Genomic DNA, 13,191 nt, shown 5'->3' with positions numbered 1-13,191 from the left:
CCTGCCCAGCCTGACAACGGTGCCACCCTGGCACCTACACCAGACCCCTACCCTGCTGTCACAGCAGGAGGGACAGATTTTGCATCCACAATTGCAAAGCCTAAATCTTGCAGCCTGGCTTATTCCTTGAATACTCCACCAGCAACCCTAAGTAAACAGGTGCTGGACATCATTCTTGAAGCCAGAAGGCCTAGTACTAGGAAATCCTATGCGGAAGAGTGGAAAAGATATTGTTCTTGGATTCAGTATAAAGGAAAGGGCACATCAGTGCCCTCCTTACCTCTAATCCTAGATTACCTAGCAGAGCTACTCCACAGAGTCCTATCCTTCTCCTCCATTAAGACTCATGCCTCTGCCATTTCGGCTTATTACAATACTGAGCCACCTCTATTTTCTCACCCTCTCATCAAACAGTTCCTGAGAGGGGCCAACAACTTAAGGCCCCCAAGGAGAGTACCCACCCCTGCTTGGGACCTTAACTTTGTACTGAAAAAGCTCACGATTCCCCCTTTTGAACCTGCTGCTTCAGCAGAGTTAAAATTCCTCTCTTGGAAAACAGCCTTGCTTCTAGCCATCACTTCAGCTAGAAGAGTGTCTGAGCTACAGGCACTGATGGCTGTGGAACCCTTCATTATCTTCCATGCTGACAGGGTTTCTCTCAGGACTAACCCATCCTTTATGCCTAAGGTGGTGGCCAGTGTGGCCCTAAACCAATCCATCCATTTGCCAACCTTCTTCCCTAACCCTCAGAATAAAGGGGAAAGAATCCAGCACTCTTTGGACGTGCACAGACGGCTCAGGTTCTACCTTGATAGGGCTAAGCCTTTCAGAAAATTTGACCAGCTGCTAGTCAGCTTTGCAACAGGGGCAGAGGGCAAGGCCATTTCTAAACAAACCATTTCCAAGTGGATAGTACACTGCATTCATTTCTGATACAAGCACCATGGAAAACTAACCCCTCAGGGGTCAGAACACATTCCACTAGGGCTACTTCTACCTCTACAGCATTTCTCAGGGGAGTCCCTACCAGGGACATTCTGGAAGCTGCAACCTGGAGTTTACTACACACCTTCACCAAGCATTACCACTTACCTATCTTTTCCAAATCCAGGGCAGGATTTGCTACAGCAGTCTTGCAGGGCCTATTAGCCAGCTGTAACTCTTCTTGACTGCCTCTACCCTTCCACAGCTGTGGGAATCAATCCAAGTGTGATGACTGCAACAGTGAAACACGAAGAATATAGTACAGTTGTGTACACTTACCATAAATGTAGATGTTCGAGTGTATTCACTATTGCAGTCCTGGTTTCCCTCCCTCCAGCCCCCTGGTTTTCTCTTATCTTTCTATCTCTCCTCTCTATGGCTATTCCTAATGGTATTGGTATTTACTTTTTACTGGTAGTGTTTTCCACACCATATACTAGCTCCCTATTTGGGAGCTCCTGACATTTGGGGCAAGAAAAACTGATGTAATGGCATCGGCTGCCTGTTTTTATACCCCTGATGACATGGAAGAAGTGACAGCATCCGGCACAGAAATTCTAAGACTAGTATTCGGGCCGACTGAGGGCTACCTGCAGGCAGATAACTGAAGTGTGATGACTGCAGCAGTGAATACACTCTAACATCTACATTTATGGTGAGTCTACACAACTGTACTTTGTGTTTGGACTATGGGAATGCCACTCTGACCCATTATCAATGCTGAGAAGTGAGACTGTGGTAGCAGATAACAGATGGGTGTCTGGATATTATTCACTGAATGTAGCTCAATTAATTAATTGGTTAAATTCCTAACAAGCAGAGCTACATCACTCCCAATATCATCCTGCTTATACCCCTTTTCCTCACTGCCAGTTTTAGGTAGCTTGCCTTGCAGTCATGAAGACACTCCCAGATGTTCATCGTGTTACACTGCTGCAGTCATTACACTTGGGTTATCCTGCCATCAGGCGGTTCCCCAGTTGGCCTGAGTTCCAAAGTCTTGGTCCTGTGTTGGTTGCTGTCGCCTCCTCCCTGACATCAGTGCGACAGAGGTATGTAAGATGCAGCCGGCGCCATTTTCTTCAGTCTTTCTTGCCGCATGGTGCCCGAAGCAAAAGCAGTTCGCAAGTGCCGGTCGGCTGTCTCCTGAGATTTTCATTCCGAATCCAGAACCGAAGTCTTCTACAAAGCTAAGTACCCCGTTGGGGAAACTTTCTTGCCTCAGACCAATGTCAGTAAAAGTTAATAACTGTATTTCTTGTGGGAAGCAAATACCTCATAAGGATTTCCATTCCTGTTGTATCCCATGCCTAGGCCCTGACCACGACGACACTGTTTGTCGGTTTTGTGCTAGGTTTAACAAGTACACTATTAAACGTCGGTTTGATTTTGCCCGACATTATTTTGGTAGAAAATTCAACTATACCATGCCGTCGGAACTTTCAACGACTGGAATACACAAAAAGCGCAAAGACAGGGATAGGCATCCGAGGCCCAAAACTGATGACAAAGCCTCTTCTAGGCCAGTCGCCGGTTCTCCGGTTTTCAACGAGGCGCCTTCGCAGCCCCTGACGACTGTTTCTGTAGAACCACAAGCTGCACCTGACTCCTACGTGGAGATGGCTGGGCCTTCGGACGCACAAGTTCTTCAGCCTACCGAGACTAACCTTTCAGAGGGATCCGGAGTAGCTGAGCAAGCCACAGTTACAGAGGGTGTCTTCAGACCTACTCAGTTAAGCATTAAACCCTCAGCAAAGTCTAAGCCTCCTTTAAAGCCAAAGAAACAAATACAGCATTCTCCAGGACAGACCTCCATGCCTAAGAAACAAATGCTCAAAATGGCCGAAGACCTAACCACTCTGATCAGGGGGTCCCATCCCCCTCCTGATAAAAGGCCTAGACAGGATGCAGGCTACGACTCATCTGACCAGGTGTGCATCTCTTCCGATTCAACCACAGACCTGGGATACTCCTTACCCCTTTATGAGGATTCTGATGCTGAGGAATCTATTCCATCAGCCTCTCCACTTGAGGACTACTCCTTTGGGGAAACCCAATATACCATGAGGGAGCATTTCCACTGGGAAGGCCAGGATTATTCAGAATCCAAGAAAAGGCTCAGAGACTTCCTTTTATTACCTCAACACAGACCCCTTGCTATTCCGCCAGTGTTAGATATTGTGGATGATGTGTATACTGAATCCAGCTTAAATCCTGATTCCTTACCTCCAGCCCCTGTTAAACCTGACAGATACTACAGAGTCCCTGACTCGCATAAATTTCTGTATAAAAGCCCTGTAGCTGACCCTGAAACTATTTTTCTGGGACCCAAAGGAGTTAAGGCCTCATCAGCCAAGAATCCAGTTCCCTCTGACAGAGATTCCAGAGCATTAGACAGATGGGGAAAGAAAGTATATACGTCTGCAACTTTAGCAATGAGAGCCTTAAATTGCCAGTTTCACATGCTAAAATATCAGCAATTTTTACTGTCTCAGTTAAAACAAAAAATGCTTCCAGAATCAGATCCTCCTAATTTTAAAGAAATGCAGGATTTATTGCATGCAGCTGAACAAGTGGGAAAGCATACTTTGCAATGTGGTTTTGATTCTCTAGAGGCCTCCTGCAGAGCAGCAGTTACAGGCTCTGTCATTAGAAGACATGCTTGGTTAAAAGAACATACGTTACCAGATCATGTTAAAGCAAAATTATTGGATGCACCTTTACAGCAGGATGTGTTGTTTGGAGTTAAGGCAGAAGAGGTACTAAAGAAAATGGAGGATAAGACAAAATCTATGCAAACGGTGAAGGATTTCTTACAGGTTCAGCCTCCTAGATTTAGCAGAAACTGGCCAACTAAGAATTGGTCCTTTCCAATTACAGACAGACCTCAAAGGGGAAGATACAGACGTCCAAGTGGTAGAGGTCAAACACAAGGGTACTTACAGGCCTCAACAATGGGTTGCATTAGGCCAGAAAGAAGGGGAAGACAGGCCTCAACCATATAAAAACAGCTCCAGTGACTTCCCACTACAGCTGCCAAACAAATCCTTATTGGCAGCCCCCTTGGGAGGAAAACTGGCACTCTTCTACCACAATTGGCAAATGATCACCAAAGACAAATGGGTTCTCAACATTGTATTTCAAGGTTACAGGTTCCACTTTCACACTCTGCCAAGGTTAAAAGGAATGCCAAATCTGCCACTAAATCAATGGGCAGAGGCTCAAAAACAAATTACAGCACTCATGGATATGAGAGCTATTCAGAAGGTACCATCACAGGAGCAAGGACAAGGATTTTACTCAAGACTCTTTCTGGTACCCAGAAAGGACAAAGCCTGGAGGCCCATTCTGGATCTTTCATCTCTAAACACTTACCTGGATGTTCCGAAATTCAAAATGTTGACATTACAGCAGCTTCTTCCCATGCTGGGCAAGAAAGCTTGGCTCGTGACTTTGGACCTCAGAGGCATACCTGCATGTCCCTATCAGACAAAACTGCAGAAGATACCTCAGATTCATAGCGGGTTCAATGCACTACCAATTCTCTGCACTGCCCTTTGGCTTATCTACTGCGCCCAGGGTCTTCACAAAGTGCCTGGCACCAGTAATTGCATTTTGCAGACAGAAAGGAATTCAAATTTATCCATGCCTGGAAGACTGCATGATTCAAGCAGAGAGCAAGAACATTCTTCTAAAGCATCTGGCATTTGTAAAACAGTTATTAAGTTGCCTGGGGTACACAGTAAACGAAAAGAAATCAAAACTAGTGCCCTCACAAGAGATTATATTCCTGGGTGCCAGATTGAACACAACGGCCCAGATGGCTTATCTCATGCCAGACAAACAAGGACAACTGACTCAATACTTTCAATTGATGGCAACAAAGACCCAACTCCCTGCAAGAAAAATTCTGCAGGCCTTAGGTTACATGGCATCTTGCATACTACTAATTCCATATGCCAGACTGCATATGAGGAAACTACAATGGTACCTAAAGAATGTATGGTCTCAACACTGTCAAAGTTTGGAAACAGTTATACCACTAATTCCTTGCCTTCAACAGGAATTTCAATGGTGGGCTCAAGCTTGTCACCTCAGCAAGGGACAGCCTTTTACACAACCCACAGTCAGGCAAACACTGACAACAGATGCATCGGATTACACCTGGGGAGCACACATGGCAGGCAAATGTATTCGGGGCACGTGGTCCGCAGAACAAAGGCATCTTCACATCAATCAAAAAGAGATGCTAGCTGTACAAAATGCGCTTATAGCCTTCAAGGACCTGCTGCATCCAGGACAACTACTACTAAAGACAGACAACACCACAGTTATGTGGTACATAAACAAGCAAGGGGGCACTCACTCCTACCCCCTATGCAGACAAGCTATGACCTTGTGGAACACAGCTATAAACCTTCAAGTTCATCTACAAGCACAATTCCTGCCAGGAGACAAAAACACACTGGCAGACGACTTAAGAAGAAACATCATGGATCCCCACGAATGGGAGTTGAATCCACAAATATTCAGAATGATAACACAGAAATGGTGGAGCCTGGACATAGATCGGTTTGCATCCCTAATAAACTGCCAGCTATAAAAATTCTGCGCAAGGAGTTACCATCCACAAGCATGGAAAGTGGATGCCCTCTCATTCAGCTGGGTGAACCTACAAGTATATGCTTTCCCATCACTACCTCTCCTGCCAAAGGTACTCATAAAAGCCAGGCAGGAAGAGCCAAAGATTATCCTGATTGCACCAGACTGGCCACGCCAGCACTGGTACCCAATCTTAAGGAGCTTAGCACAAGAACCACCCTGGATTTTGCCTCAAAGCCCACATCTGCTGACTCAGCACAACAAAGAAATACTACACAGCCAGCTAAAGACCTTAAACCTAGCTGCATGGAAGATTGCTTAGTCAAGCAAGCAATGCCTCTCTCCAAAGCTGTTATGGATGTCATTCTGGAGGCCAGAAGGCCTAGTACCAGGAAAGCCTATTCGGATAAATGGAAGAGATTCTGTGCCTGGAACCAAGCTCACAGCCTTGACCCTCTTGTCCCAAACATTCCTCAGATACTACAATACTTAACTGAGATGCTGGACAAAGGACTCTCTTTTTCATCTATCAAGATCCACGCCTCTGCCATCTCTGCTCATCACAACACGGATCCACCAATTTTCTCTAATCCTCTGTTAAAACAGTACCTCAGAGGGGCTAAAAACATAAGACTGCCCCGTAGAGCACCTACTCTAACTTGGGACCTCAACTTTGTTTTGGAGAAGCTAACTTTACCGCCTTTTGAGCCAGCCAGCCAGCACAGCAAAATTGAAATATATATCTTGGAAAACTGCTCTGCTCCTGGCAATAACATCAGCACAAAGAGTTTAAGAATTACAGGCACTAATGGCAGTGGAACCTTTCCTCATTTTCCACCAAGACAAGGTGTCTTTAAGAACTAACCCTACTTTTATGCCAAAGGTGGTATCCAGTGTGGCTCTAAACCAAACTATTCACCTACCAACTTTTTATCCTAAACCACAGAATATAGGGGAGAGACTACTGCACTCTTTCGACATTCACAGGCAGTTAGATAAAACTAAAGTTTTCAGAAAATCTGAACAATTACTGGTAGCATATGCTGCAGGAGCACAGGGAAAAGCCATTTCAAAACAGACTATCTCAAAATGGATAGGTCATTGTATACGTTTCTGCTACACATACGATGGAAAACCTGTACCTAGCAGCATTAGATCTCACTCCACCGGGGCAACAGCCACTTCAACTGCCTACCTCAGGGGAGTACCTACCAAAGATATTTTGGAAGCAGCAACTTGGAGTTCTGTACATACCTTCACCAAGCATTACCATCTGCCTCTGTACTCTAAATCCAGAGCTGGCTTCGCCACTGCTGTGCTGCAGGGCCTTATAGCCACCCCTAATGCCTTGTAGAACCAGCCACCCTTCCACAGCTTTGGGATTCTACCCAAGTGTAATGACTGCAGCAGTGTAACACGATGAACATAGTACAGTTTTGTACCTACCATAAATGTAGATGTTCGAGTGTGGTTACCCTCCCTCCTTCCCCTCTTACTGGTTGGTACGTACCTATGTCTTCTACCCTTACTACCTATGGTGAGTATTTGCTGGTAGCTGTAAGTTGTTTTTTGCTTTTCTTATGTAAGTTTTATTAGCAATTGGAATTGCCTATCTATTTAGAGGCACCTGACATCTGGGGCAAGAAAAACTGAAGAAAATGGCGCCGGCTGCATCTTCTATACCCCTGTCACACTGACGTCCGGGAGGAGGCGACAGCAACTGACGCCGGACCAAGACTTTGGAACTCAGACCGACTGGAGAACCGCCTGACGGCAAGATAACCCAAGTGTAATGACTGCAGCAGTGTATACACTCGAACATCTACATTTATGGTAGGTACAAAACTGTACTTTCTCCACTATGAGACATCCCTGGCTGCAGGAAGATGTCACCCACCCCCTCCCACCAGTATAATAAGTGCATCCTCCCTTGCCTGCACCATCAAGCACTCAGTCAGACTGTAGTCACCTGTACCATTGTCAGGACCTTATGCCTGTGTGCCATCAGTCCATGCTTAGTGTGTTTTTTTTAATGGATATGCTGTAACAAGCTGAATTCTCAGAATTTAAAACATGATTTTTTGAGACCTCTGTTCTGAATCCTAAATCTTGGTGTTTCACCCCACCAAACTTACAGAAATAAAAAGAATACACACAAACTACACTGTAGCCTTAGGATTTTTATGACTGAGACCTTGAACCCTTCATCCACAAGCCTTATGGAGACCATACTTCAACCCTCTATTTTGTTATTCTAAATATTTGGTCACAGTTGCCTCAAAGTAGTAGCAAGATTATTTGCAGCGTTAAGTCCCTGACCCCACACTTCCTTTACTTCTGCACTGTAGTGTGAAAGTATACAATTTTGGAAAGCTGTGCCTTTTTCCTTCTTGAAGCCAGTTTAAAATAAATGTCATTTCATTACCTGTGCTTCAAATTTTGAATGATATTCCTTTTAAACAGTTACACACTCATAACAAGAATAAATTTACAGTGCAAAATGTTTTGATGAGAGCTGCTTAAAGTCTAAGCAAGCATGTAAAACAAGTCCAGACTGAAATTTTATCAAGCAAATCCTAGTCTTGCCCTCCCCAAGTCCACACTTTCCACAGAGCCATTAATTATTTTTTTGTGAGAGCGAAATATTATAATTCCTGATTTGCAGAAAGCATGCAGTACCTGAAAATAATGTAGTGTAAAAAAACATGTTTTTATTTAGCCTAAATGACCGTTTTATTACTTTTGGCAGAAGAAGAGATTGAAGTTTCTTTTTTTAAGCAAATCCGCTAACCAATTGTTTACTGCTAACCAAAGCACACAAGTAATTTCATACTGAGTTTGACCAATTGTGCTGCTTATTTGTAGTCCTAGTCAAGTGACCTAATAGCATCTGTAAACAGTCACTGAACTTCTGAGTCTAAAAACGGGTTCCCAAGAAGTACTGCTTCATTATTTCTGTCTGCTAAGGAAGGAATTTCTCCTGCTTGCGCCAGATTTTTTTTTAGCTGTCACCAGTGAGGTAAGAGTTTATTTGTTCTCCCATGGGCACAGTAACCAGTCCACCCTGAGTCCCTCCACAGATTTTGAATTGATTTATTACTAAACACACCTTTTAAAAAGGCATCTTCCCCTTGGTGGTGAAATTTTAATCTTTTGTACTGATTTGAGTTTGGCAATGCTTTGTGTACTTCATGAATATTTTTACATTGGCATGCTTGACCATTACATAAGAGCGAATTTGTCTTCCTGCCCAAAGAATTTGACCTGTCTTTGGTGGATTAGGCTTTATTGGCCTGAATGTACCAAAAATAAAAAGTTAGGGACATTCAGAAGCCATATAGCTGAAACACTTGATGTCCTTAATGGGTCATTTGCATATATCCCAAGGGCCTCTATTGCAAGAGGTTTAAGGTGTCACACAGTGAAAACTCTAGCATGGCTAGGTTTTTCTTGTAGTTATCACTGAGAATGATGATATAATTCATATGTAAGGTAATTGGATTTGTAGCTTGTATCTTTGTGGGGGAATCCAGTATGTGTCATCTTGGGATGATGTGGCTGATGGGCCTTCTTGCTGTGCCAGGGGATTGTCTGCACCTCTCTTACCATGGCTTTTTGCATTATGGTTAAACCCTTTGTTGTCCCACAGTGTCTTCTTTAGGCACAGTCCATTTGCTGTACATTCCAACCTAATAAAGTGTAATTTGGAACACATTAAGGTGGCCCTGCTCAATACCAGGAGTTAAAAAAAAAAAAATAATGCTGAGGTCCTCCTGCATCTAGAAAGCATTCATATATGTGTTGTTGTAAAGAAAAACTTTAAAAGCAATGATAGCATTCTCTTTTTTCCTTATGCCTGTCATCAGACCTACTGACAGTTGTGGCACCTCATCAGCATTTTTTAAGGATAACATCACCCCAAGACTGACCCCAAGTTTTAACTCTTAGATGTCCAAATCACCTGATTAATATTTCATAACCAGCTATAAAAACATCTCTAATAGCTATCTTAATGTTTTAACTATAATTCCTGTTAACCCCAACACCTATTTTTGTGAGATTTAAGCTGTCTGTCAATAAACTAGTTGACCTGCACCACACAGCACTTCCTTGACATTATAAATGCAATGTCCCTCGTACAAATAGTTAACCATCCCCACTAGGGACCAATATAACTTTATCTTTTCTTCACAAATATAGTGTCTTCTTGCATAGTTCCGTGTATCATTTTCCCTCCTAAAATCAGATTATCAGTCAGTGACTTTTTCCTTCAAAGTTCTCAGTATGTACCCTCCACATACATCTGTGTTTTAGGAACCTCTCAGGAGCAAACCTCCATCTAATTGATGCATTAAATTCTGCTGTAATCCTCCTCCAACAAACCCCATTCCTAATTCTACTCCCACATAAATAATATGCAGTCCCTACCTTCACCAAAATGAATAAGAAATTTGAAAACAATCCCAATATTGCAATACCCTATCTTGGACTGCCCTCCTCAGGGTTGGAGGGAGCATATGAATATGGTTTATTGGCCATACTTATAATGGTCTGTAGTCTGATTGACCCTTCCAACAGTTCTATTTTAAATTGATAGTCAATTTGGTTATAAAATAAAGGACATTTGTCACCTTAACAGTGACTGCTGAATCCGAGACTATTCAACTGAGACCAGCTCCAAAGAGTGCTTCTTCAAATTTTTCACTTTTTTGTTCTACAGAGGACAACTGTCTTCGCAGTTTGCCACATTTCATAGAAAGACAAGTTTGAAAGTGAAGTACTATTCATTCAGCTTTCTCTGAAGGGTCCTCTTGTTAATGTTTGTTACAGAAACCAATAGTTGCATAAAAAGTGAGCTACCCATTGTAGCAAATTATGTCTAAGTTTCAAATTCTTGCTTGTTGTGGGATAAACAGAGGCAAAAACTGCAGGGTATACAGAGTATATTCAAACATTTTGTGTGCTAAAATGATTGTGAATATCTCCTGATGTGCTCTGTTATTAAAATAAGTGAAAAGTTGCGAAGCACTTTGAAAATGATAACTTGCAGTCGTCAAAATGATAACCTCTCAGGTTTGCAGTTTTTATACAGTTTATCATCTGTGTTTTTTTTTTGTGGGAGTAAGAGTGATATATATTCAGTGTGTACTCACAGGGAATGTTTTGTTAAACTGCAGTCCTAATGTAAGCCGGGCTTTTGAAACCATAAAGTTGTGTGTACATGTCCATGAGTTTATTGTGAACTCCTGCTGCAGTGAATGCTACAAGTAGGGTTTTTCCTGTTTAATGGCAGGTTTACCTTGCTATTCATGAAAGGTTCCAGACTTCCACTATATGAATGGTGGGAAAGGACAACCATTTAGGCCACTTCCATTATCCTTCATAATGCTTATGTTTGAATTGACTAATGCAAAGCATGATTCTTCAGAAATGTTAAATTGTTCAACAAAGGATTTGCTGGCAGTGTAGCTGTTATTGGAGTCTGGTCTTTTGCAATTCACTGCTGTTGATTTCCTATAAAATCAAGCTACATTTTCCTAGAGAAATGCTACTGCCTGTTTTTGGGGTGGGGGGCAATTTGAGCTGTTTGGTAAAAATGAAACTTAGAGATTTCAGTGCAGAAAGTTATGTTGAATGAACAGAAAGAAACCACCTTACCTGATGCCCTAGAGATTTGATTAGACATTCTAGAAATGTAATGCAGCAGCATTTCACAGTAGATTAGCTGCTGGCAGAAGTGGCTCACCCCAAGAATCAGTTATTTAAATTCTGCACCCTTTAACTTCATTTGTTTGCTTCAACTGAAGTTTTACTAATGGCGGGCTGTTAACACTGCCCTTGTGCTTTCAGTACATCTAGTTATTCAGACATGCTTCCTTATTTTTGTCATGTAAAGTGTTCATGAATATCTTTGCATGCCAGAGCCATTCAACAACTCTAACTAATTTTCTGTTTTGTTTTCCTATTGCTTTCATCGACTAACACTTTGTAGTCTGAATAACAGGCAAGGTAATTTCCTTTTGTTTTCTGCTTATCTGTTGGAGCTGAGTTTTTTTGTTGGAGCCATGTCGTGTACGTGTTTGTGTGTGCGCTCACTCACGTGTGCACTATTTAGATTTGGTGTATTGAACTCACTCTGTAAAGTAAAGTGATACATTTTCTTTTTTTTTTTTTAATTCATACTGTTTAGGTACTTCTTTGCTGTTCTGGCAATTTTAACGGTTCTGGGTGTTCTCAATGGCTTGGTGCTACTTCCAGTTCTTCTGTCATTCTTCGGACCATATCCTGAGGTTAGTGTTTAACTTGCACAGATTTTGTCTGTACATTTGTTAAAAAGCTTTGGAAAGCAGAACCATGGGAACGCTAAATCGTGTGTAGGTAGTTGATACATGCCCCAAATATTGTTACCTGAAAAAAAATTTCCTGTGCTGTCAGCTATGTGTTCAGTATCATTGTCTGTCTGTTTACATCCAAGTGCAAAGTACAGTTTAAAGTAGCTTTTTCTTATAGTGTGATTGACATATGCAGTTGATTTTGACAATGCATAAGTGACAGTTATTGGATGTTTTTAGCTGTTTGCATCAAGTGTCAGTTGTGTGTATATGAGCTCTGTTCAGTGGAAGCAGAATCCACTTTAAAAACGCATAACGTGCACCACACTAAGGAGTCAAACAAGAATAATGTAATAGTTTAGTTAGAAAAAATATGTCTGTCTGTGCATGTGCAGATAAGCCAACTTTTTCCCATTATTTTCTATATACCATTTGTATTTGGGCCTTTTTAGGGATGAGGGGTTAACTTTACTTGTTAGAGTTAAGGTGACTGACGCAAGATTAAAGCATCTTTGGGAAATTTCACTGTAACTGTAAATCATAGCATTAAGTCTTTATCCCACTTTGCTTTGTCGTTATTTCTGAGTTTTAGCCAGCATTCCATTACTCCTTTGGAACATGAAAGGAAACCTTGGCTTCCAAAAGCCCTTGCAGGCACTGGGTGTACAAATTTCTGCAAAGAAAACGCCCAAATCCAGTTCAAGGCTATAGGAGTGTTGACTGCATTCATTGGAGCTTGTGGACATACACAAGGCACTGTTGTCATGCACAGACTGTTGTCCTGTGTTATTGCCCTTTCATGTACTTCACATCCAACATCACACTAGGTAGCAGGGAACTGATTGATGGCAAAGAACATGATGGTTAACATGCAGTGAATGAGGGAGGGAAATAAAGTACCAGTCTTTTTACCACAATTTTCTCTGTTTAAGATGTTTTTAGTCAGTTTTTTCAGTAAGTCTTCTCTCAGTCATGGATGTCAAGAGTTTCATGAACAGGGCAAAAAGAAGAAATTACCCAGCTCTCACAGAGGGCAGTCTTCAGTGGCTTCTGACAGTTGAAAAGCAAAATCTGTTGTTTCTGAGGAAGGTATTCATTCTCAAATGCAATAGTGGAGCAAGGGTGACCTGAAGTGGGGGTATGTGTCCTGGGCACAAGGTGTTAGCGGATACAATCCTGACATGCCATTCCTGCATTCTTCTTTCTGTACCAGCATTTTGGTATTTGCCAACTTCTTGGGTAATCTGTAACAAGCCGATTGCTACAGATGTAG

At 42.3% G+C, this 13,191-nt stretch overlaps 1 protein-coding gene across 1 annotated transcript in view; it reads left to right on the top strand.

Annotated features, from left to right (window-relative positions):
- PTCH1 (patched 1) overlaps positions 1-13,191 on the top strand; it is a gene marked incomplete in the record, with an annotated part of 1,119,051 nt that overhangs the window by 967,593 nt on the left and 138,267 nt on the right. Inside the window, 1 exon segment of the mRNA XM_044059325.1 lies at positions 11,777-11,876. Coding sequence (XP_043915260.1) covers positions 11,777-11,876 — 100 coding nt within the window.

Source organism: Protopterus annectens, chromosome 17.part0, assembly GCF_019279795.1.
Source record: "Protopterus annectens isolate FY-2018-M chromosome 17.part0, PAN1.0, whole genome shotgun sequence".
Classification (NCBI taxonomy): Eukaryota; Metazoa; Chordata; order Ceratodontiformes; family Protopteridae; genus Protopterus; species Protopterus annectens.
Note: the sequence above shows the minus strand (reverse complement) of the source record. Positions and strands in the feature narration are given on the sequence as shown.